The sequence below is a fragment of the Chaetodon auriga genome, chromosome 19, assembly GCF_051107435.1.
Source record: "Chaetodon auriga isolate fChaAug3 chromosome 19, fChaAug3.hap1, whole genome shotgun sequence".
NCBI classification, from domain to species: domain Eukaryota; kingdom Metazoa; phylum Chordata; class Actinopteri; order Chaetodontiformes; family Chaetodontidae; genus Chaetodon; species Chaetodon auriga.
The window spans coordinates 5,895,468-5,922,708 of record NC_135092.1 but is presented as its reverse complement, the minus strand read 5'-3'; the positions used below and the strand labels follow the sequence as shown (position 1 = coordinate 5,922,708).

Genomic DNA, 27,241 nt, shown 5'->3' with positions numbered 1-27,241 from the left:
TTTGTTTGGCTGTGCTGTAATTGGCTGCACCAGCTGTCATTGCTGTTTGCTGTAGCATTACGCTGCACTTACTGTTCTCGTCAGTAACCATGGTGGATTCTACCTTTTAGATCAGTTTGTGTCATATAAAAATAAACTAAAACACAATAACAAGTGGAAAATCTTTGACTTTGCAGGTTAAATTATGTAAAGCTTATCAAAAGATCTCATTTTTTCACAGAAACTTATCGACAGTGTGAGAATAATAAACTTCAGTCTCTTCAGAAGACTACGCAGAGCCCCCTTGAGCATTGTCTCATTTCCCCTCTTGGGATGAATAATATTTAAGTATGACCCAGGGGTGCGGCGAATCCAAACATTAAAAGTCTGCGTGCCATTTTACTGCATAATGGATCTGTGGTGAGAAATGACTATGCTTACAGACATGCTAAAGCTTTCAACACACAGCAGCTTTCCCCCAAGACAACGCCAGTGTTTCCTCCTGATGATTTTCCTTTCGGGAGAGGAAACGTACAAGAGCGCCAGTCAACACTTGCCCAGGTCTGCTTCTAAACTGTTGAAACATTCATCAGAGGACTCCAAAGGAAGTGGATTTAGTGATGAACATGCCCTCGGGTCAAATTCCCTGCTGTTTTTGCGGGAGTGAATAGCGCTAATGATATAGTTACGGCACTGTACAGCTTGGAGGTATTTCTACAAATGAAAACTGCTGACTGTGGGTGTCACAATGTCAAACATTCACCTTCATTTTTTTTCCTGCCTTTAAGATACTGACAGGTACTGAACTTGAGACATTAAACAGCCCAATGAGGTCGCTCTTTCATGTTTAATGAATGACATGAGGGCAGAGGGCAGGAGAGAGAGTTGAGAGTCAATCTGGCTGAGGGGAATCAAGGCCATCCATCAGTCGTCCCACTGTTTGACACACTCAACCCGAAGCACAATGACCTGCAGGTCTGAGGTTAAGGTCAGTGTCAGTGCGACTAAAACAACCAAAGAGGATTTTAGACTTCATATAAAAACCTCAACTGGCATGATAGCTTGATATACAGCTGCATGACAGGCATTCTTGCACCTAACCCTGCATTTTAATGGCAATCCTGAATCACTGTTAGGAAATAATGTATAACGCAAAGTCGGCCCTCTACAGTGTATCTTTGTATGGATTCTTGCCTGTACAACTTGTGTGATCTTGTTGTGATTGCACATCTTTTCATGCCCAGATATCATAGTTAAAACCAGCTAAATTGCTAAGATTTTCGGACATCTAAAAAGAAACATACATGTCAATGAGAAGCAGCTCCTAACTTCAAGTTAAAATAGCTGCTATGTGCTACAGCAGACCAAGAGGATATTCTACTGACCCATGTTCCATTCTTTTTTAATATACAAAAGAAATTTGTCGTGGGCATTTGAGAGACACGGTTGAGTAAATAAACTTCCAAAGGCCACAAGTCCATCTCTTGCACTGGAAGTGCTTTATTCTAGACATCCTTAGCTTAGACATTCTGCTGTACTACTGTATGAGCCTGTCATGTCAAAAAGCCACAGTCCATAGATTCAGAGATTTCAACAAAAACAAATGGGCTGCATGTTTTCACAGATGTGAGCCTGACAGTTTGCTTTGCATGAGAGACGCTTCATTTCTCACTGAGAAAGGCACAATGCACATCCAGCTGCTGGGACAGGATCCATCTTTGGACCACACCTACGGAGGCTGCAGAACAGATGAAAGAGGTGAAAGGGTCTTAACAGATCTCCAAGTACATCTGGAGAAGTCGACTTTGCAGACAGCCAGTCCCCAAAGCTGGACTCTGACCAGGCACATAAACAGCACCTGTGGTAATCCACCGGCCTGCGTCCTACAAGCAACGCGAAAAGTTCTCTAACCATGTCAAGCCAGGTATTCAGTGAGATTCATTCAAAGGCTTCAGCTTCAGAACCACAGAAATGTGGGAATATGAGGCAAGTATTTGTGATTACATGCTCATTAACACTTTCTAAGTGCTTGTTCCTTCCTGGTCATGTTCTGAACGCCTTTTTGCAGTTCCAAGAACCACATGGCCAGACGAGGAATGTGTCGGCTGAACATGCAAACAGATGGGGGGAGACGGCCTTTGTGCTACATGTGTCTTACATACCGGTTACTAAAACAAAACCGCAGAGGGCAGGGAGGGCAGGACGGCCTGTAAATTAGCATTTTACATGAGATGAGGAAAGCAGAGAAGGGGCTTTTGGACGGCCGAGGGAGTTGGTGAGTCACGTAATGAGCCTGCTGGAACACTGAAGGAGGAACACATCTCAGCTGGAGTGGAAACGCGAGCAGTGAAGCAAGGTGTGTGTTTGACAGAAGACAAACCAACCAAGATCCCAGCACCGTATGAGAGATGATCATGGGATGGGAAAACAATATTTTCCAACTAAAAGAGGCCACTCTATTTCCATAGAAAACATTAATATCAGCGCCAAGCCCTCTCTCAACAGACATACATTAATTTTTAATTTACAGCCCCCTGACGTTTATTGATTTATTTTCATGATTGTTGCTGTTACCTGTGAAACATATAGCCACGAACCACAGTAGAAAAACACATCCGAGTTTCCGAATTACATAACTGATCCTGTATCTGCTCTCTGTTTCATGTTACACCTCTATGTAAGCAAGCCTTCTTTTGAAGCTGGAACATGAATGTGTTTTCAGACTGACACATTAAATAGGATCCAGGCCTGTCAGCAACATCTCTACTGCACTGTGTCTGTTTTCATGTGGCAAACATGACAGAGTTAAGTTAAACACAGACCCAATCTGTGCCAAATACTCACAATGCTGCTGAAATGAGTTAACAACCTGATGAGGCTGCGTTTTCTAACATACACTTGTTAAAAGCTTTAATCATTCTCACCATGAGAATGACTTCTTTCAGCCACATTAGCAACATGGCTCGGTCCACTGCTTTGGTCCAGACAGAAATATCTCAAAGGCTATTGGATGGATCACTATGAAACACATATCCAGCAGTTTTCAAAGTTACTTATCCAGTGAAATATCTCAACATATGCTGGATGGATTGGCACTAAATATTGTACAGACATTGGTTCCCAGATGTTGAATCCTCATGACTTTAATGATTTCCTGACTTTTCCTCTAGTGCCACCACGAAGTTGATATTTGGTGGTTTTGAGTAAAAGTATTGGATATACTGACATAAAACTTGGTTTCCCTTCAGGGTGAATTGTAATAAGTCTGATGATCCTTCACTTTTCATCTGTCAACTTCTTCAAGTTAAACTTTTGTTCTGTATCCTAATACTTCAATCCATTTATTTATGACAAAACGTGCAAAACTAATGACATTCTCATCAGATTCAACTGTACTTTGTGTTTTGTGCCAATTAGCAAACATTAGCATGCTAACACACTAAAATAAGGTGAACGTCATAAACATCACACCTGCTAAACATCAGCACGCCAACAGTCAGTGTTTGCATGTTAGCATGCTGACATTAGCATTTAGTTAGCATTGAGTGTACAGAGCTGCTGGCGTGGCTTTTAAGTCCTAATTTAAGTCTCAATATGGACAGGATGGAAATTTAGACTTTAACGAACAGTATGACAGGCATGGGTGTGGAAGTAATTGGTTGGTTGGTTAATTGATTTGTCAATCAACAGAAGTTTCGATAATGAATTAAGTCATCTATCCTATAAAATATAGAAGATTTGGTTAGACAGGCCTCATGACCTGAAAACTCTTCCCTGCCCTCATAACCACTGCCCTGTCTTGTTCAGGTCTTTGTTATCGTGCAGACCACAGTGGACGAGGTAAGAAAACACCAAAGTTATATTGACAAAGTCATTAAAGTGCTTGTAAAAAAACTCTTGTAAATTTTTACAAGGCACGCTCTGCTCTGTCAAATGGCCCTGTGCTGTATGAATCCTGACCCTGAGAGTCAAGTTCAGTTGAGTCGGTTGCTCTTCAGGTCTCCAGTAATCCCCTGACTGGCTGAGAGGTCGTATCACAGGGACATTAACGCAGGGCAGCCTAAAAGGTGACACAGTGAAGGTGTACAGATTAGCATGACAATGAAAAGTCCTTCCTCTTTTCTGTCATTCTCTCTGTTCTCCGTGTAAGGCAGTGAAGATATCTGCCTCGACATGAGAACTCTGATCAGAATTTCTAGCCATAAAATGTAGTGTTCTGTCATTTTCATATTGTTCTTCATTGCTGTCAACTTTGTTAAACGATGCCAACATGCTGGAAATGCTTGTTCTCCACACTGATAGATGGATGAAGATGTAACATTTAGCAAGTGGCTGTCATTCTGATGGAGACCCACTAGCAGTGGAAAACGAGTTCTCACAAGCAGTTCGTCCTCAAACTGACCTGCTTTGCATCAACTGATGGAAACTCAATCTATATCTAGTCTCAGCCCTGCAACGCTGTAACGACAGCCACACTCAGACATCCTGACAGGCTTATGCCTGCCTGTAAGGGCGCCAGCAGCACAGATACCGGCGGTTTTCTCTTTATGTCTGTCAGCGGCACTGACCACAGCGGGTTACGTCACTCTCACCTAATCAGCAGAGATGAGAACAGAGCTGGGACACCAGAACCAGGTTATCCTCACTTTACATAGGAGGGAAGGAGCCAAAGAAAATGAGGAAAAGGACAAAGACGGAGACATGGTGATGATGATGATGGATGACAATTGATTTTGCACACCAAGGCAGTTATCCAAGACAGCATCGGTCTCACAGGCACCCAATCACTTGAGACAACAGAAATTTGATAGCACTGCTATTATGGTAGGACATAAATAAGCAGTGATGCCATACCACACTGTTGAATACCTTCATGAGACCAAACATGTCAACAAGAAGATGGACACAATCATCAAGTCCCAGTAGCTCATTAAATGTAGAGCATGTTGTAGAGAATTAGTCAAAAATAATTAGAGAAAAAGTCAAAATGAGCCATTATGGGTGGCATTGAAGTACAACTGCATAAATTTCTCAACTGTTACTGTACTGTACACGTTAGCTCAATGACTGGCACCCTGTCCCTTCTCCAGTCTGTGAGCATTTGTGTGGAAAAGGGACCCACATGTGTGTAAATTCAGCTTGTATAAAGTGTGACAGGAATGTGGCCAGCTGAGTCTCTATCTGCAACATGCCAATCTGCAGACGTACAATGTCACGTCTCTTGAGAATCCACTGCAGACTGCCTGGCTGAAAGAAGCACAATCAGTAGCATTGTGTGCATCCCAACTGTCTTTCCCATTGTTCATTGTTCACAAGCTTTCTGTCAGCATGTGCATGTCTACTTTTACTGTACTGTTAAAGCCATTATACGAGGTCATCACAGAGATGAAAGACAAAGAATCCAATTTCTAATTACATGAATGGGATAATGGCTATGACTAATACTTAATGCTAATAGAAGTGACCATGATGACATGCAGGCTGTTCCTTTGAATCTTGTGTCATGCAACGGCTGTAGCGCATGCTCCTTACTGTAAGATGCGTCTATGTTAATGAAAGATAAAAAATCCCTCTATCGAGTCATTTATGCAATCGTGTCCTTGAAGTCCTTGAACTTCTTTCACATATTTAAGTTTTAAAAAGGTCAGGGAAGCTGATTTGTACTGAAAACAAGACTTATTTCCTCGGTTGTTTTAAGGTTTTTAGGACTCATAATTAAACAATTGTGAATAGATTATATGGAATTTGTGTTGTAGTGTTTCAGGTTTTTTTATGACTGGGGCTGGTCTGGCTATGGACTGATTAGTTGCTTAATGTGTCCAACAGACAAACATGTGGCCAACAAACATATGCACTGACAAACAGCCAAGCACATAAGCACAAAAAAAATGGTTAATGTCTCATTTTGGGGAGGAACAGCTTTGATTAGAGTGGCGCAGTGCCATGCAGGCAGTGAAGAAAGAAAAATAGCTGTCCTGTGGTCCCCAGAAGCAAATCCTCCAGGGCTGTTAAACCTTGAGCGATCTGGACTAACATGAGAGCAGCGAAGGCGACACACTGGACTGAGCCCAGACTTCAAAACAAATCAATCACATTCAAGTAAACAAAAGATTAACAGGTCAAACGGGTCATGACAGACAGTGGCTGATAGGCATTTTAAAAGTGAGGGCATGGCTCACCCACAGAAAGTAAAGAAAAAAAAGAAAACAAATTTGTCTTCCCTCTGGCTGTCCCATGTAGAATCTGCTCGAGTTCTGTTAGTCATAACACACTTGTCAACTGGGCCTTCATCAATCAAGTTCAGCCAAACCAATAAAGATAAGCATCTGCACATGTCCATCACCATGAAGGATGTTTATGAATACATCAAGTTCATTTCAACCTGTTACACTATTCATTTAACCTAAAGACCTATTTATTTTATCAAGCAGGTTTACCAGGGTAGAGAGCTCGCCAGCAGTAATGTCATCTTATAAAAGAAGAGGAGATGCAAGTGAGTTGAAGCAATGCCAACATTTTCATGCTTTACTTCAGGGTAAACATTCATGAATAACACTGGTATTATTTCATCTTTTCAGTCTCAACAAATCCTCTCTGCAGAATTAAACCAAAAATGTATCTATTGCCAAATCCTGATTTCTCAGACCTCTGTGCCCCACAGCTGTACTGACATCCCAAAACTATAAACCTTGGCCTTAAATTGGCCACGCCAGGTGTAGCTGATTCAGAAACAACACCTTCAATACCAGCGACAGGCAGACATCTTTAAGCATGCAAGACTTACACTGTAAAGTTAAAACAAGCTATACAAGGCTAATAAAAGCATAGAGGGAAAATGTCAAAACCAAAATCTTTATTGTTATCAAGAAATTTTAAACTCCACCTTGGCTCTTGCATTTTTTTGACCTGCTTACTGAAAACAAACACTTCAGGAAATGAAACACTGGAGTTGACAGAAGAGCATGACTGGCATATTAAACTGTGCTGGGCCAGCCAGAGTACTCGGTTTATTTTATCATACGGCACACCTTGCTGATGTCACACACGGGTCAACGAAAAAGCAGATGGCCAGCAGAACAGTTAGTTTATGTGAGAGCCAAGCCTATAAATCTTCATATGAATCTTTGACAATTCACCTTAATCATGTTTAAAATGTGCTTAACTTTTTATTTGGCAAGAAAAAAGTTCCTGTACTATGAGGTAAAACGGGAGTGTGTGGCAAGGACAGGAATTAAGTGTGTGTGCATGTGTGTCTCGCTGGTATGAAACAACATTGCATCACCTGGCATCTATTTTGTGGAACACAAGCGTATTAAGGCAGTTTCTCATGTCACAGCTGAAGCAGTTAAAACTAGCCTCCTGGCTCCACCTTGCCTTCTTTTTAATGACGAATTACAATAATATGATAGTTTAAATGTGTCCCACGGGGCAAATGGTTGCCAAATAAAGTCAGGCCCTGCTATTAGACACCAATGTGCACTAGATTTAGGTCTGTACGCCTGCCAGGAATGAATACACCCTGCCAAAATCATGCCAAGTGCTGTTACTGCACCCTCTGCTCATAACCATAGTCTGGAGTCAGCAAGGAAGCATGGTATCTACCTGACGAGACAAGTAGAACATGACAAAAGAACAGATCCTATAGCCAGATCTGTGAGAGACAAACAATTTGTGCAGTTACCTCTAGCAGAACCGTAACATGGTAATACCACTCAAAGACTGCATGAAATTTGCTGAATATCATGACAGTGGAGTACCCTGGCACCACTGTAAATCTAGCCTTGCATCGTTATGGACGATTACTGTGATTGATATATTTATAATAGCAATGTATCAAATGAAAACAATGTGAGAATGTGCCTGTAGCAATGAACCGACAGAGAATTATCAGCTGAATCTGCAGCTCCCTCTGGCTTTACAGAGCTTTATAGTGAGTTTCAGCCAGAACACGTGAGGCCTAAAACCAGACATTCTTAAAACCATCAACTGATCAAAAGTTTAAATTTATAAAAGGTTTTCCCCTTTCTTAGTTAGTCTTAAGTACTTGTGGCAGGAAAGACTTTTTTAAAAACATTTTTTTAATTATGTCCATCATTAGATTGCTCACAATGTGTACTCGCAGTATGTGTGATGTGTTATGGGGAAAGTTTTTCAAGTGTCCCACTGAATCAAAGTAGCCTCACACATCATCCTGTTGGAGCCTGTTAGAGAAAATAACTGCAATTACTGCTGTAACTGATGTATAGGCCACATGTGAAATGATTTGGTTATAGCTCTTGATCATATTGATTGATTATCCTTAATTAAACCACGAGAGTCACCCATTATTTCATGATATAGACTGAGTTTCTCTCAGCACACCCCCAACTATGACTGACTTCCAGCGTCCCTGGTTTGTTTAGCTGCACAGACCTCTGTTTCCATTCACTGTCACTGCTCTCACAGCATTTTCAGCCGCAGCAGGCAGCTGTTTTCAGAGACCTGTACCAACTGTATGTTACCTGCTCAGCATAAACCAGCAGACAGGCAGACATAGTGGAGCTTTTAGCAGCTCAGCAGCCAGATATTTCCCTCAGGAGTTGGTAGAGATCAAAAACAGGGCTGAAACAGAATCAATGGACTTCCATTCAACACATGGCCAGAAACACGACTCCAAATGAATGTTAAAGTTGCTCCGTGATAGCTGGTTGTGTAAATAAGCAACTGTTTGCTAGAAGGTTCATCTCAACTTCTGTGGTGTAACGTGCACTTCACAGTTTACACTAACTATAAGTAGCCTAGATCTATAATGATCTCTAGATTGATACTTTTTAGTAAGTTTCAGACAGGAAAATAGGTGCAAAACAACATGCACAAAAGTTCAGAATAAAAGACATTTGTAGTTTACCTGCTGCAACCCTGCAGTATTTGTTCATTACACTGTTTATTATTATACAGAAAAAAATGAAAGTACAAACCCTTACCACCACAGCTCCATGGTGTTGAAATGGGTAAATGTTTCAAATCAAGTCACTAAATATGGCTAATCAATAAAAAAGAATGTAAACCAACACACCGCAAATAAAAAGAAGCATGACTGCTGGCAGGTTAAGCAGGTACTACCTGCCACACCAGGTGCATACTGTCACCATTAGTTCTTAAATTCAGCACAAGGCAGGTGTTTAACATTTGCAAGCTACAAAGAAACTTACGAGTGCTGCACAGAGAATGGACGCAATTACGTGTGTCAACACTTCAGTCGAAGCTAAACCACAAACAGCATAGCTTCGGACAAAACACCAGACCATTAACCTGCCCGTTCCCCATAAATCTGTGCCTCTGTGTCCTACAGGCTGTAATGTGTCTGCAGGCTCCTTGCGGTGAATGAGCGATGGGAGACGCATTGAGAAACGACACTACAAAGTGCTCAGTGAGGTAAATGCTAAAAAAAGAAAAATAAAAAGTCCCTTCTTTTATTCATCTTTAAGGCAAAACATCTGACGAACTCTGTCTGAACACTATCAAGCCACCCCATCTGTCATCTGGTTCCATTTGGCTTAAGAAGACATTACAGACAAGGAAGGAGGTTCTGGTCCAACATGTGGTTTGCACCTAGCCCTCTCCACCCGCTTTTGTTCACACAAAGCTAACCACACACTGTAACCTACTCCACACCCAGAACCAGACTGATGACCCTGTGTATATTGGAGGGAATGTTACACCACGCACGCCACAGTGTGGGCCTCTGCCTGGTTAAAGCTGGCTAATGGACTCCAGACCAGGGCACACCAAGCACTAAGGCTCAAGATCACGTTTCATTGGATGCAGATGCCTGCTTATGGATAAGGCACTATATTGGCAATGACATCACAAGCTCAACCTGCTGGAAGGGCATGAGCGTGACAGTAACATGGCTGTTCTTTTGATCTGGTTTGACTCCAGGGTTTGGTGATGTGACATAAGTGTTACAAAGAGAACAAAATCAACTGAATGATGATGATGATTATCTATTAAGAGGGAGTCAGAAAAAGAAAAAATACTTGTGTGCCTGCCAGACTTTTGGATTACACTTCTAACATGGTGTTATATCCTAATCTGATTATCACATCTGTAGATAGAGAAACCTTCTTGACTCACCATTTTAAAATCGGAGCAAACGTCATGGCTATCTGCTCATTAGATGACATTGGGTGCTAGTGGAAAAATTTGGACCAATGGCGATGACGCTACATGAAAATTCAGAGGGTCACTAGAAACCGATGATAACCATGAATAGAGAAACTGAATGTGAATGAATCCCTCCATCCAAACATTTCATTTTAAAGATGCCTTTTCATTGACTTAAATGTTGAGCAGAAATTTTGACTGAAGAAGGGAGAAAAGTTCAGGTTTAGGGCTACAACTAACATTTTTGTTAGCGATTAATCTGCCAAATACTTTACTCCATTGCTTGGTTTTTCCAACCAGCAGTCCATAACCGAAACAATATAATTCATAATCACAGTCTGCATCATTAGACTATGACTACCATAGACTGTTCACCTAATCATCACAGTTTAAGCCAAGATTCCACCTAAATGCACTTCGGATTAATCCTCTTGGGATCATGATCCACATCAAAATTCAGGACAATCTGTCTGGTAGTTTTTGAGATTTCTTGTGTGGAGTTTCAAAGGACAGACATATTTAGGCCCCACTGCTAGCAGGTCAAAAAGGTTTTGAAGTTGGATAATGTAAAGCACATTTATGTCATCCATGGTATATATGATTGAAAATATTTGGGGAAAAAAAAGGTTTACAGCTATGTCTGTGAAATGATGCCTTCCCATATTCCCAAAGTGCTTGAGACACATGAAAAGACTCCATTGACACTCTCACACTGAAGGTCAGAGAGGTTAGTCAGCAATTTCCACTTCTGAAGAAAGTGCATTAGTGTTGGAGTAGCAGTTAGGCAAGTGGATGGATGATGCTGAGAGGCATGCAGACACAAAGACACGTGCAAACCACTTTGCCTCTATGCAAGAATCACAAAACTCTTCCCAACAGCTGTTTTGCATACTGTGCTCTAGCGATACCTATCATAGGGTCAGAGGTTACAGTAAGCTATTCCTGCCATATGGAAGTCACATATCACAGCTAGATATGGCTGACTGGAAGGACGGATGGATGAATGGATGAATGGCTGGACTGGAAATGACAGAAATACTTCATACTAAGTTCACGGATGTACAGATATAGGCCTGCCATTGCACCCCAAATGTTTCACTCATTACCACATGTTCATCCACACTAAATCTGGAAAACTGCCCATGAGGTCAATGGAATTAAGATCCTCTTGAGAATATGAATGATATCAGAAAATTTAATTAGATTTGTAGATTTTTAAGTTCAAGTATAAATGTTGACTTGATGGCAATGCTGGTAGAAATGCCAAAAACCTTTTTCCTCCATTGATATCCAAATGAATTTCATCAAAATCTGACTATTAGCTTCTGGTTGCAGGTATCAGGTATCAAGCAAGAAGCAAGAAGACAAGTTGACAGATTGACCTGAGGGTGGCACTGAGAGGTTTCATCCTCTGTGGAGCATTGACATGTTCAGAATATACAATGGCAATATTTAAGGAAGTGGAAAACTTGGTCTAACCGCAAACTTGGCCTCTCCAAAACCGTTGTGGAGAGGCGTAGGCTCCTGCTAAGGTGGGGGAGGTGGAGGTGGTGGGCTGGAGCTGGTGGAAAGAGTCACAGCGAATGGTGTCAGGGCTGTTCCATTGTCTTTTCAAAACAACAGCAGAACCCATTCAGTTCGTTGACCAGGTGCAAGTCATTAATGGAGTGGGGGGCTTTAGGTTTGCAGTTTGTAGTTCTTCCAGACAGAAGCAGAGTCATTGGCTGAGAAGCAGAGTTGAATTTTCACAGAGTACAGTCGTTAAGCTTCTCTCACCAGCTTGCTAAACCTATCCTGTACTTTGACTCTAAACTTGTCACTGTGCCCACAGCTAAACCCCTGTTGCTTTTGCAACCATAACTGAGTTTGGCTGTGAGCCAGGGTTTGTCATTGTTATAACTCACCCTGGTGCATGATGGTACACAGCAGTCCTCACAGAAGCTGATGTAGGCTGATGTACAACAACTGTGAACTCATACAGACATCAGTAATACGTCAGAATGCTCAAAGTGTGCCTGAAGATCCTCCATAGCTTCACTGTTCTACTGCTTTCAAGTTCTCACAACAGCTTTGATTTCTGCCTGTATGCAGGGCTCCTCCTGGTTGGACACGTAAGAACCTGTCTGCATTTGGGAAGTTTATAGATGAGATTACCTTTGTTAAAGCTGGCAAGAACAATAATTAAGAAGTCCATTTCACAAACAGTATCTGGCTCGGCTAGCGCTGCGTTGTGTATCGGTAAACACCAACCAAAATGGATGAAACAGACTCACGGGGAACGCATGGGAGTTGAAAGGTTTACAGTTAATGAAAAATGATTCCAGGTCAGGAGAACAATGCTCAGGATCACCGTCACATCACTACATAAGCCTCCGTTATTATGAAAACAGATACCGGCACCTTTTGCTTTGCCAGAAATTTCTCTGCCGTGATCCACTCTGAAGCCCGCCAGCTGCAGACCAGAGGCCGCTCGATCAACACAGCCACATCTCCATGAAGCATAAAACCGAAGATGAAGAAGAGTCTCTGTCTTTCCCCACTTTAGCTAAAGTATGAATGCAGATGACAAGAGAAAAGTGGGAAATAAATGCACTGGGGTTGTTTCCCTGATGTTCATGAGCTGTTCTTTGCTGAAAGAGCTCCAGGTGCCACAGCAGAGGACTGAATTTACAAGCAAAAGAAGACAAAACAATGTGCACCAGGGCAAGAGAGCATTCTACAGCCCTGTCAATCAAACAAACTGATTGCTTAATCCAACATCCTGTCAGGATGCTTACCATGAAGTAATCAAATACAGCAAGTAAGTGACTGACAGGATGCAAAATGTCCGGGTCCTTCTCAGTTTTTGGTATTTTTTGGTGCCTTGCAGGTGCAAAAGAACAATAACAAAGACATCAAATGCAGCACGCTGTTGTACAGACTAAACATGGAGACCACCGTAGTCAGCATTTACAGTTTCATTTCTAAGTCGATGTGAAGCATGTTCTTGAGCTAATGACAATGAAGATGAGGAGACAGATTTTTAGTTATGGCTTTTTGTGGAGAAATGGCTGCTACTTCTGCACGAAGTTGTGTGTGCCTGCAGTTGGAATGTAGCCTTAGTTTTTGCCCATTGATGACTTTATTCAAAACACAAAATCCCCAAAACAGTGTATACATTAGCCCTGATGCCAAAAAGCTGAGTTCGACAGCACCACATTGCTTTAAACAATCTTAAATTGGCTTAGGATAAAGTCACTATAACTTACACTATGTGTTGGCTCATATTCAGGTATTGATTCATTGTATCTGCAGAAATCACAAATTCGAAATTGAGTGCAGTCACCTGTGGAACAGGGCGAGATTAAACTCAGGAAATCTAACCACAACAGCAAACACAAGTAGATTATTAAAGCAGTATTACGTAACCATCGGCCTACTCAATCATATCCAGTGAAAGTTGCTTTAACACTCTGTCATCTACAGTAACTCTCTAAAAAATAGAGAAAACGCTCAACAGGCTGCGTCCAGTCAGCACGCTGCAGGATTTGTTTGTCACCTCACTGGTCTAATCCAAACCCTCAGCTGGTCCCCTGCCCTCTGATGTCTCTGTTTGGGTCTCCCATGTGGCTCTGACATACAGATGATAGTAATGAGGAAATGTGACAAGGACCAAACTGTAAAATAAACTAAGTATGATGCTGTGGAATCCAGACATGACACACTCAGGCACCTGGCAGACCTCCAATCCAAGATCAATTTCAACAAGCCACGGATGGATGAAACAACTCCAGCGCAGCTCTGAAAACACAATGTAAAGCTGGAGCATGTACCCCGCCGTCACTCTTATCAACAGTCCTGATGAAACAAAGGAGATCCAGACACTGAAAACACTGATGAAACAGCAGAGCTGGCTGTGGAAAACCATGTTGTGATTAACCAAGTCTGCTTGGCAGAATAAAAGCATTCCATGTGATTTAATAACTGCAGATGAGCTTTGGCTTCAGTTTCCACATGTGTTTTATGCAAACGAAAGACATTTCGTGCACATGATGTATCAAGCAAGTCCATACATTTCTTTTGGGCCATTTAAACGGAAACTTATCAATCAAACTGTGTGTGTTCCTCCACAGACGTCAGGACTGTCTCGATTTTAATTCACTACCAAAGATGAGATGGAAGATTTTATCTTGGCTCAAACTGATTTAACGCATTTGGCAACTGTGACAACGGCCAAGTGGTTTTTGACAATTAAGTTGCATACTGACAGGCAAGACAGCAACAACGATATAAATTTAAATTCTCAGTTGCAAAGTCAGTGAAGCATTTAACAGCGCATGCAAAGTACATTAATGGAACACCTCAGATTTTGGTTTAAAGGGCTTCAAATTTATGAGGAGACTGATGTTGAATAAATATCAGCAGGTTGCTAATTTGATTTACAAATGTGCTCTAAAAACAATTCTTAATTAGTTTAGTTTTTTTTTTTTTTTTTTTTTTTTCCTTTGAGAAGCTGTTAAACCAATTGAAGAGAAAGCCGTTAAATGCAACCGGCCCGCAGTGAAAATAGCCTTATTGTTTCATTGTGGTCTGAATTCAGTCTTCACAGCTTGCCAAACAAAGTCCTCCACTCAGTTTACAAGTGTTTGGGGCTCGCTCTGGCAGCATGGAGCGATGAGAGGAACTTTTAAAAGAGAGCTGCAGCATCAAGAGTTGGACGGGCCGGGGCTGCTGAGGGGACGGGGCTGAGGAGAGGTGGAGGGGTTTCATCTGGACACAGACTGCACTGAACAAATGATGTAATGATCTCCAGCTGATCAAACCTGAATCCTACTTGTTGTGAATGGGTGTTAAAGAGGCCTCACAGGTGTTTTTTGGTGGATCTTTACGAGTTTAAATTCACAGGGAAAAGGTTTATTGTCTGCAAGTATATGTGGTGAGATTTCTTGATTGTGAGCTCAAAACCCAGTGTACATAAAACAACGGAGGATTCAGATTAAAGGTAAGCAAACAACACAGAAAACATGTTGTTTGGGTAAAAACGTTCAGAGTATAAAAACCTGTTCAGTCAAAGGGACTGAATAATACACTAAATCAGACCAGTCTGCACTTTGAAAGTGTAAATCTAACATTAGTTTTCATGGTGAAAGTCACGTGTTGAAGCGCACAGGCGCGTTTATTCTGCGCCTATATCTCCCCTTAGGTCGCACAGGTGTGAACACCAGTCTTACCTGTCTGCAGCATCCCGGAGCCGGACTCGCCTCCAAAATCCACCGCTGCATCGTCAGGTGAGGCGCAGCTCGTCGTTATGAGCCCCAGCAGACAAAGTGTCCATTTCAACAAACAGCTGAACATCTTCCCGTGTTAATAAACTTTGTAATTAAAGATTTAAAGACATGCAAACCAGAGCGCTGAACGGTGCTCTGCGTGTACCAGCAGCTCTACTGCGGCTCTCTTTGGTTCAAAGTGAGGAACATCGCTGAACGGAACTTTCTTCTTAAACTTCCACAGATATTCACTAACTCCTCATCCTCTTCCCCTCTCCTCTTCCTCCTCGCCAGGCAGCAGCAGCCTCTCTCCTCCTGCAGCTGCATCCCATCACTGAGGCGCCAAACGAGGCAACGGAGGACCCGCCCCTTTCTTCTAATGTGGACCAATTAAAATCCTGCAGGGCCTCCGCCCAGTCTGTGTTCATGCCTGGCTGCAATTTATTTGCTAATTGCTCACTTTAATAGTAAGGATTGATCCGTCTCTTCGGACCTTTCATCACTCCAGTCTGATTATACTCCAGCAAGAGACATATATGCTGTCACTTATGACCAGTGTGGAGTCACATGATCTTAATTTCTCTGCTGATCATCATTCATATCATTCATTTAGGGTCATGTTTGTGTCCACCTGATGAATGTTAGTATATTTGCTCTCCTTTTAGATCTGTCTTCTGGAGCAAATGTCTGATTCTCCTAAAAGGTTCACCAGCGACAGTCGCTTCCTTTGTCTGTTTGCAGTTTGGTGCTGAAAACAACTTCCTGCTTCAGCCAAATATAACACTGTGAGAGCAGTGAGAGTGAGTCAAAATAGCAAATTTATGGGCCAGACAGAAAACAATAGATGAAAATCATTGTAAAGCTCTGTAAAGCTGATGAGAGCTGCAGAGGTTGGGAATAATTCTCTGTGGATTCATCTCCATGAGTGACACCTTTGTCATACAGGTGGTCATGTGACCCATTTTTAATCTAAAAATATTCATTATAGGTACTTTGATGAAATCATTTGGAATATTTATTCAGACTTGACAAAGCTCTTCCAGAACCACTGAATACTTTATACAACTGTTTTCATAGACATCCTCATCATGAGTAAACTCATCGGTGTAAAATCAGTAGAGTACACCTTTAATATCAGTTCCTTCAGTCAAGTTTTGCTCTCCCCCCATTTGCATTAACATTAGTTAAAGGTCAAAAGTAACTTTTGCTCCATAATGTTTTCCTGGGGGGAAGAAAATTGGAAAGAACCAGGAAAATTATGTCTAAATGTATGTCCATTAGATTTAGAGTGAGATCTGTCATATTAGTAACAACTTAACATCTTCAAGACAAACTACAACTATATTTTGTGAGCCACATCACTCGTCCAGGAGAGGGATTAGACTATATGTGTTTTCCTGGTTTCATCTGGATCAGTTTCCAGTTGATTAAAACATACATGTAGTCATTTAATCCTAGAATAACCCCCAGGCTTTATTTCTAAATGTGAAACTTTGTGATTTAATTCTCCAATATTAAGTTATTTATAATTGATGTTACTTAACAATTACAGACTGAATGATGAATGTGAGTTCAATCCTGGATTTAGATTCAATAAAATGCTATCAACAGCTAAAGCTCATTACAAGACATTTCAATGCACTCTCCAGGGATCTACATCTTGTAATTCCATTATCATACCTCTTTATTCAAGGACTTATGATCATACAAAATCCATAGGTACAGTCAAAATGACTGTGGGAGAGACAGTCAAGTAACAGATCAGGCAGCGAAGGATTCAGCCACTCCAGAACCCCTTTTCTGAGAAAGAGCCTTGTTTCCACTTTGGTGGTTTTGTGACAAAATGTTATTCAAGCTCTTTTTTTTTTTTTTTTTTAACTTTCTTTTTACTTTTTTTTACTTTTTTCCCCTTTTTTTTTAACCTGAAACAGATACATTGTGTGTTTAGATAATTGGAAAATACAACCAGGAAACAAGTTGTACAAATCATGGACTGAATGAAGTCAAACAATGCCTCTTTTTTTTTTTTTTCTTTTTTCTTTTTTGCACATGCACATTTTCATTTCAGAACATGCAAACAGGACACGTCTAGAGGGGGCAGCCATAGTAAAACTGTAAGAGGAAAAACTTGGCATCCTGTTTGTGTAGGGCTCATTGGAGGTCTGAAAATGTTGGATCATTTTTTTTTTTTTTTAATCTAGATGAACACAAATCTCTGCTCCAATATGGCAACTTACAGAAACGTTTCGAGACCATAAGACAACGAGCAATCTATTACGCTACCTTAATAAAGAACAGAGCTACGCTGTAGTTAGACCTTCCTGCTCAGAGTCTAAAAAGTCTCCTTTTAGATGATCCATCAATAGATTGCACAGATATGAGACAACAGGAAGTCGAAATAAAACACAAGGAGGTAAATAGACTTGGATCAAGTAATATTTGCAAATAATTCATATGTTCATAAACTTGCTTAAAGACTGTATAAAGAACACCACAAGATTTAGACAGACTTTGAAATTGGTTATTTTGATCTAATCTGTCTTTTGAGTCAATATACTCAGTAAGAGATAATCTGTCTATGCTGTTCCTGTGCAACAGTTGTTATATTCAAATAAATCAATCAGCTCAATGTTAAAGCATTTCTGTACCCAAGATTTTGATAAATCATTTAAAAAAAATAAAAAACTCAATCTACATTGAAAGATGTGAATTTGTTCTTTGGCCAGTTACCTAATTTCATTTTAATCTAGAGGATTTCTGTCAATCAGCTATATCAAGTGTTTTAAGGGTGAATCTCAGTTATTTTCTATACTTTTCTCATTTTCAACAAATACCATGAATAAAGCAAAAACAACGACTTGATCCTCCTAACAAGTATTGTCTGTGTATCCAAAACCTGACATAAAGTATCTTACTCTTCTATTATTCCTTATGAGCTTTACTGTTTCTAAAGACTAATAAAACCACATCACCTGGCCACGGTGTTGCAGTAGGTAACATGCTGCTTCATTACCATGAACACACGCACTGTAGTTTGACTCAACAGTCCCCAGTAATGCACCATTTACTCCTGTAAATGTTGTTACTCTGTTTGAACTACAGTTCCCAGCTGTTTCAGGAAATTACTGAGCATGTTTTAAAATGTAAACATTTATTCGTGACTGGTTTCTAAAGATTTACATCTTCAGTTGGAACCAATGAGCTTGGAGCTGAGTGCCGCAGACACGAGTAGGGAAATCTGAAAATACTGAAAGACAGACAAAGAGTTGTTGGTTGGTTGGTTTGGCTTTTTTCATGGGATTTGTTGACAATAACAAAACTGTAGAAGATGACCTTATCCTTTAAGGCTACAAATATGTCATACCCAGTGGGAAGAGAGAAAGAGTCAGAGTATAGTGAGAAAAACAGTTCAACCTGCTGTTATTGACAGAATACCTCAGATTTATTAATACTATTATTGGTTCTCTGGGCAAGGTTAAAAACCACTGCAAATGATTTGAAAATACAACTTGACCCAAGCCTGGAAAGAACACAGTTTTATATTTTGGGTGGTTCTATCTGGGTAGGCATCATGCAGTCGACTTGCCAACCTCAAAAATGCCCTGTGATACACATATATCAGCTTTGATACGGCTTGTGCCTCAGTGTGTGTTGTACTGTACATCATATAATACAATTTATAACTCTTCATACATAAAATTTGGTCGCAGTCACACTAAAGCCTGAACCTGGAGATTCCAGAGGGTAAAGCTACAGGGCAGATGAAGTGTCGTCTTGTTGCATAGCCCTACTTTAAGTCAACAGTCAGCAGCAACAACACAACTCGTTATGTACCTGTGAATACACAGACAGGTAACCTCTCCTACAAACCCTCACACAATACTGCTCTCAAAGGAATGAGATAAGAAGACAGGAAGCCCGTGAAAGCTGGGCAAATATGGCAGAGATGAGATATATACTGTATGCTTGAGGAGGTGTCTGTGAATATGACAAATTTGTTGATTAGAAATCAAAAAATGGCACTTTTCTCCATTCAGAGACCATTTCTACCAACTGACTGGCAGTATATTTGAAAGAGAAAGGCAAATGTTTACCACACACTCATAAGCAAAAGTACATATGCTATTTTTTTGACAAGTTCAAGACCCTGGCATGCACTACATTTCTTACTTTGGATCTGTAATTCTGACTTACCTACCACACGATTCAGTACAAAAAAAGTGTTGGTTTTTTTGCATTCTGTCCATTATACAAGATTCAAACTTTGTTCTCTACACTTTTTCTCAGCTGTGTACATACTTACATCCTCTACTATGTATTCAAGTCCACCTGACCAGACTGCGTCTTAATACATCTTTGAAAACGAGGCACTTAGTATTTATCCACATAACGTCAAAAAAAAAAAAAAAAAAGAGATATCTGGTCCCTACGTGCACTCCAAAAATTTACATCTGGTACAATTTACAAAAACGTGATCTGAAAACTCGATTCTAGACCTATTCTAACCCATCCAATTGTTTCATTTTTGTTACATTACTCACTGTGTCTGTTTGGTGTCATGGCAGAAGGTTAAGACCTACAGTAAATCAATGCGCTCTCCTAAGATCTGGTTAGAATTCGGTGATAGCTGATCAAAAAAAAAAAAGGAAAATAATTTGGTGGTAGCATCAATATGATCAAGTTCAAAGTCTTTTCTCACCTACATGGCAAACACAAAGAAAATGAAACATACAAAAATAAAAACAGTGTTGCGAGCAGCCATATAAATACCAGGAATGAGGCATCCAGATCTGTCTGAAACACAGTTCATAGTTTCACTCAAAGAATGAGGAGATTTTGGCTTTTGTCTTCTGCTCCAACACTGATTTTACTGGCCAAGGCAAAAATACTTAAGGGTCTTCACATGTGCTATAATTTCAGTGCAAGTAAAGGGGGTAGAAAAAGTCATCAGTGTCTTTTTTCCTTAAAGAGTTTGTTGTATAAAAAGGAGAGTAACCAGACAAAGCTGGAATGATTTCTGATCCCCTTTTACAGCACTTTCCATTGGCTTTTTCCTCAATAACTTTCCTTCTGTATTAATCTGCTGGCTTCCTGTCAGCTCGCCGGATCTGACATGAGCACTGCCCCATCCTCAGCTAACAGTTTTCTGCCACGTTAGCACCAGTCTTCTTCCTCCCTCTCCCTGAGACTTCCTGTTCCTCGGCTCCCGGGCCCAGGCGCAGAGTTGACCCCGAGGGTGAAGTGGTACCCATTGGGCACCACCCCCGCCCGGCCCTGCGTGGTGGGTGCCGTGACGGGCGCAGCAGCAGTTCCGTGTGAAGCTGAGGCTGTGGTGGAGGCAGTGGTTCTGTCAGAGCGTCCCCCTCCGTGGCTGCTCACAGTGTCCTGGAAGTCCTCTGTCTCCTCAAGGACGGCCTGTTGAGAAGCAACCTGTGGCTGCCGGTTTAAATTAGGGTCCGAGCCGATACGGGTGATCGGCATCGGGGTCTCGTCGTGGCCCCTGTATAAGCGATCGTGCTCTGAAAGGCCACGGCTGAAGCGAGTCTGGAGCCCTGTCGTAGCAGTGCTGGCACTGGACGGAAGAGGCGAGGAGTTGGCGGTCTTGTAGGCCACAGCAGGACGTGGGGTGAGGGGCGTTTGCGGGAGCTGCCTGCGACTGCGGCCTGGAGTGCTCGAACCAGACGGAAGCGTTACAGGGCCAGCTTTAACCACACTGCTACCATGCTGAGGAAACAATATATAGCAAATGACAAAAGATGGGTCAATGGGAAGAATTTTATTAAGTACGGAAAATTGGAAAAATGTCATATCTCTTCTTAGTGTGGGTAAGAAGTGTCTGTGCAATAAAATGACTCAAAATCACCTCTATTCATACTTTGAGCCTTTAAAGAACATTTTCTAGCACTTTGATCATAACGTTGTGTGTGCTTTGGTGCTAAGGTATTTCTTCATATACAGTATAACTCCAACACACTTAAGATGACAAGACAGCCCAAAAAATTCAGGACTGTCCGAGAAGTTGTTCCGAGGAGTGGAGACGAAAATACCCATGGATCATTGCTACCTTATGAGATCCAAACAAAGCATTTTCAAGCACGTTTTGAATGATTGTGAAAAGCAGCAGTGCTGAAATTGGGATGATTTTCCGATTTGTCATCCCAAACACACTGATGTGCAACTTAACACCCTCTGAAAATCTTGTTTTTCCTGACATCCAATAGTTTAACATCTCACCTCGCCTCAGTGATGCAGAAGCGTACTTCAGGGTGAGTCAGTACACTATCAATGTTGGTTGTGGTCACACAATTCAGAGCACACCCAATCACATGCATCATCCATCATCTTTAATTTGAACAGCTCATTGCTGTAATTGTAGCCGTTTTTATGTATTTTGATGTAATCTCGATTTTACGGTTTGGTTTGGTTTTATTCTGTCATGAAACAATATACAGACATACTGTATTTGCAAAAACATACATAAAAACAAGACAGACACTCAAAACAAAATAGATTTAAGAGAATATGCAATATGCACTGTATCATGTACTGCATATGCAAAGTCAAAAAAGCTGGTCACAGACAACTGCTGCACTGTCCTAAAATTAGGGGGCATTGAATAAAAAGGACACCGATTCCAACCCTGTTCACAACTATGGATGTGAACACCACACAATTAAAGCTGAAAGTAATTTAAATCTCATATAGTCATTGTTTTCATTTCCAATCCAATATGCTGGACTATAGAGCCAAAACAACGCCCCTGTCCAAAGACTGCAGGGTGTGCAGGACATGCAAGATGTCACTCACTGAGCCACATGTGGCAGGTAACTCACCTGTCTTAGCAAACCAGTGTCCTGTCCTTCTCCAGGAGACGTGGATCGACTGGGACCGGCTGACTTGGTGTGACACTGCTCCCTGCTGCCGTAACGCTCACAGGAGTAGTAACGCTGTTTCTCTCCTGCTGAGGAGTGGTGCCTCCTCTCATGAGGCCGGCTGCGGTCCCGCTCCCTCGCTCGTTCCCTGGTCAAACCTTCAGCTGAAGGGTCGGTGAATGAACCTGGAGGATGGTGTCATCAAGTGAGATGAGAAAGAGCAGGTAGACCATACAGTACATGGTTTAGCTGTCACCTTTATCACCAGTTCTTCATGTATGAATGGAGGAAGAAAACATGAATTTGATGTCTGAATTCAGCTTTATTGTATCAGCCAATGGATTGAGGTGATACTGTGATCCATTTTCAGCTCTATGATATGTATCATAATATATTCCTAGTGTGAAGTTTTGTTTCTATTACACCTCTAATTAAAGAGTGGCCCATGGCCCATCTATGTGTGTGTGTGTGTGTGTGTGTGTGTGTGTGTGTGTGTGTGTGTACATCTTGGGTGTGTGGCATAAAGCAAAGCACTGTGGTGAAATTACTGTCTTCAGCGTTGGAATAATTCCAGTTTTCTGATTAAAACCGCGATGACAGAAACACAGAAGCCTATTCATCATTCTGATGCGTCAGATCTGCCTCGAGAACGACAAGCTTGGAGGAGTGAAACTCTCCGTCGTTCTCTTGCTGTTTCTGCTGAGGAGAGCGCTGCTGGATGTTCTGCTATCTCACCAAGACGTAGCCGTAAATCCCTGTGCTGGGCCTGTCCACTGTGGCCTTTTATCTCAGCAATAAAGCCCAGCTGCTGCCCTCCAGTGTTAACACAAAAAACACCCTGCCACCAGCTCTCAGCCTTTGATTGCTCTAGCAGACGACCCCTGGTGTCAAACAAAGACTGTGACCATGACCCTTGACACTGAACATGAATCTGTCTTATAATGTTGCTAATTTTCCATACACTATCAACTTGCAAAGACCTGGAACTTGACTGATATATGTAATCCATCACATTTTGGCCTTTGTTTTTGGTCAAATTTATGTTACTGTTACTTCCAGATACTATTTTGAAAATCCCTCTTGGTGGTGCATTTATGGACACTGTGACATTTATGATTTAAGAGCCAGCTGAGTGTCCTAAAATCTAATCCAGAGGAAACACAATATGCCAAAAATGGAAGGTGTGAAAAGAATTATGTGAATTTTGAATTTTCTTGAAATAAACCGCTTGTTGTTGCTGCTCAGCTAAGTCTGTATCCGAGCACCCTTAAATGAACCACCATGGGTACTTGGTTTGGTTTTTTTGGTCAGAAATGGTTTCATGTGTATTTGTCTGATAGAACACAGGTAATCTGTATTGATGGTCTCAAACCAACCTCCTTTAGCATAAATAAGGAGTTCCACAAGGTTCTGTTCTGGGTCCTTAACATATTTACATTTGCATTTGGCTCCTCTTCATCTCAAGCTCTGTCAAGATAACAATCTACCTTTAACATTCTTAGACATCTCTGCATAATCTCAAACTTGTATTGAACCACATTCACATGGTGGCCATTTTCCCCTGATATGATGTTCAGGGTGGAATGCTCAAATGCTGTTATCCAAAAAGGATAATGTGGTAGAGCTGTGTTACAGGTTGCAAGTTGTATAAATATAGAGAACCAGGCAATTCTTTATCATTTCACCACTTTCTGATTGATTAGCAACTGAAAAGACAGATAGTTATCACCCTATTTGATAACCCATCAGCTATAATTACACAAGGCTAACATTAGCATTTAACCACTTTATAACATTTCCGTTTGAAAGTGTTATGATAGGAAAGGCATACATCAATTCTAAAACATTAACGCATATCTTGGACACCTGCAAGCCTGCAAGTAAAATGTACTGCATGCTTGCAAGGTTGTATGACTTGCAACCTGGTACACACCAGTACAAAATGATCCTTCTGATAAGAGCATTTGACGTGAGCATGACGTCAGAGGAAAATGGCTGCCATGCCAGTACAGTCTATGGTACCGACAGCAGTCTCACTTTTAAACAGCATGTGCAGCAACAAGCACAAGAGCTAAAGCTAAAAATTGGTTTCTCATATCCGAATAAACAATGTTTGTGTCTTGAGGACAGGAAAATAACTGTATGTATAACCATCATGTCTATACCTGACTATGGAGGTATCCTTCTTTTTCTTGCTACTCGCTTTACCTTAAAACAGCTTGAGGCAGCTCATCATTGTGCTAGATAAATCGTTACGTTACCTTACGTTCTCAGGTGTCTCTTGAAAAAAAAAAAGAGGAAGCGGTAATGAAAAGTCTATGCATTTGTGTGGATGGGAAAACTATTCAAAACAGTCATTTACAGCAAGTGATGTAATATGTCAAATTCACTTATTTTAGTGCCTCCCAACACATCAAATGCTCTCGCTCTACATTCTCTCTATATATTCATTTTATTTCTGACATTTTTACAGATGGCTCTAGTGTTCAGCTTGAGTGGTAGATTGTGTGCGTTGATTTACTGTATATGAGAAGTTAGCATGATGAGTGTGTTTGTGTGTGAAACAAGACAAAACCTTTTTCTTAATGTGACACAGCTCGTTTCTGTTTTGCAAAATGAGCAAAATGTAAATTTAACCTTTTTCAGCTGAATTTTGCAGCTCTACATGTGAAATCTGTGGACAGATCAGTCTTCCCAGTGCTTATGGGAGAGCTTGGTCTACATTTTATAAATGTAACTGTTTCTGTTGAGGGAACAAAGGAGGAAAAAGGGAAAAAAAGAGAGAGAGAGAAAAAAAATCCCCAGCAAAGCAGATTTTCCTCTGAGAGCTCACAACTCTCTCTGCTAATCAGATGGAAAGCCTGACATGTAAAATCCCTCGATGAAGTGCAGCAGAAACCCCTTCACCTACATAACCCGATCATGGAACTTTAATCCTATAAAGAATTTCTGCAGCGACATTAAGACATCCAAGTGATCTACTAGAAGAGCCTGGCCTGATATCACTGTCTCTCCATGAGAGTGATGCCAAGTTTCTCTGTGGACACTCCTCGCTGTATAATGTGAATTAATATTGCTGTGTTAAATGAGTTAATCTCTCAACAACCTAATATATGCCCATTTAATGGGCTTTTAAAAAATTCTTTGTTCATGAGTTTTAAGCCTGATGTGATGACATACAGTGTTTGTAGGAAAATGTTAAACTTTTACATCTTATTAGTGTTGTAGGGGTGTCCTGGAGGGTGCAACAAAGCATGTGAAGCACGACTAATTAACTTTTGCTGAAGAGTGGTCGCTGTGGAAACAAGTGGTAATTACAGGGCACGCTGCATTTACCTTCATAAGACTGCCTTTAGCAGGAAACAACAAAAATGTCTTTTTCAGTATCATGTACGTGTTTGGCTAACCATATTTAGCAGTTCACAAATGCTTTTTCTTTATATAAAATGACAAAAGTTACAGTAGATACTGGATATCAAAAGCTTTAACTAAAGTCTATTTAGCAGTAGGTAAAAAAACCCACAACCATTTGGCTTCTGTCCTCAGTGGGAAAGTGTATAATTGGCATTAATTCGAGGGTCAAATGACTCCGCTGTTGTCACAGGTATTTATCTTCAGCTCTGATCGGCAGTTATGGAAACAAGACACCCAGATGGACGTATTAATTTTCAGCCCTTTTCCAGCGCGATGAGGACATGCTTTGAGGTTCCGGACACCAGCGCGTAAATCTTTCCTGATATCAAACAGAACTATCAGCTTGTTATACTCTATTTCCATCTCATCATTATCTCATAAAAAGATACAAAGAAAAAAAATAAGAAAGGGCAAATTCATCTACTGGCAGCTGAAAGGAGTCAATTGCCTCTTTTAGCTGGTTTACCAGTGTTTAAAAACCTGCATGTATGTGCTAATTTTGGTGTATAAGTGGTATCTGCTTCAACCTTCTGGCTGGATGACCTGCATCAGCATGCATCTCTCACTGAAATAAATTAGAGGGCCGCATTTATTTTTCATACAATGCTCATGCTAGTCATGGCCTTAGAATTTACATTGTATTCTTATGTTCTGTGCAACACTTCTTCATACCTAAAGGACTGAATAGATCAATTGCCAGTGACTCCCAAAACTACGTTTACGGTCATTGTTTGCTTAGGTTTGGGCACCAGAACTACTTGGTTAAGTTTATTATTGGGGTTAAAATGAATAAATTACACTACATACATGCCGTAACATAAATACATTATGCAAATGAAAATAGGTCAACATTGATTTTTGGTTTCACATGGGACACAAACAGCCGTCTCCTGGATGAAAGTCCTGTGTATGTTTGACCCATTCATCCATCCATCCTCCTCCATGTGCAGATTTTCTTGCTCTGTATACTACACCACCTGACTTCCTCCTTTGCTCTCATCATAATTACTGAGACCACTAGAAAACATAACCTAAAAATAAATGTGAATATGGGTCATAACAACCTACTTGCATAGACAACCCATTCAGTTACCTACAGCATGATAAATGAAAGCCTTTCAGAATCCATCGCATCAATTCAAAAGTTTTTCTCATCATAATATAAGTTTGTTTTTTGTCCTCACCAACAGTGCTGGACGGTTGCACGCAGGTTGACGCAGCTCTATCCAGGGACTTCTGCTTCTTTGTCTCTTTGTCCCTGCGTCGATGGCAGCGATGGTGGTGGTGATGGTGGTGGGCTCTGTCCTGGCCCTGGATTTGCCCCGAACCTGTTGAGGACTGGGCCAAGCCAGGCCGTTCCAGGTCATACTCCCTCAGCCCAATGTCCTGGCGATGGTGTTGCGTCAGCGAGGATGCTGAGCGTCTGATAGGACTGAGGTCGACAATCGGCTGAGAGGGAAAGAGAAACATGGAGAGTTGTGAGGAAAAAGTAGGGCAGAGGGGTGGCTGTGGTAGTTTTACCCAAACCACTCGTACTGGATCACCAACATATCCACAACATACAGAAGACACAACCAGTGGACG

At 41.1% G+C, this 27,241-nt stretch overlaps 2 protein-coding genes across 5 annotated transcripts in view; both read right to left on the bottom strand.

Moving 5' to 3' along the window:
* LOC143338361 (uncharacterized) overlaps positions 1-15,459 on the bottom strand; it is a 97,362-nt gene extending 81,903 nt beyond the window's left edge. Inside the window, exon 1 of the mRNA XM_076758713.1 lies at positions 15,336-15,459. Within this exon, the coding sequence (XP_076614828.1) occupies positions 15,336-15,459 (124 nt within the window). The remainder of the gene's footprint in view (positions 1-15,335) is intronic.
* A 1,578-nt stretch (positions 15,460-17,037) lies between these two features.
* cacna1bb (calcium channel, voltage-dependent, N type, alpha 1B subunit, b) overlaps positions 17,038-27,241 on the bottom strand; it is a 159,921-nt gene continuing 149,717 nt past the window's right edge. For all 4 annotated transcript variants that reach the window (XM_076758020.1, XM_076758019.1, XM_076758022.1 and 1 more), the window contains 3 exons: positions 26,842-27,106; positions 22,205-22,428; positions 17,038-21,095 (listed from right to left, as the gene is read on the bottom strand). In XM_076758020.1, coding sequence (XP_076614135.1) covers positions 20,526-21,095; positions 22,205-22,428; positions 26,842-27,106 — 1,059 coding nt within the window. In that variant the 3' untranslated portion in view covers positions 17,038-20,525. The remainder of the gene's footprint in view (positions 21,096-22,204; positions 22,429-26,841; positions 27,107-27,241) is intronic.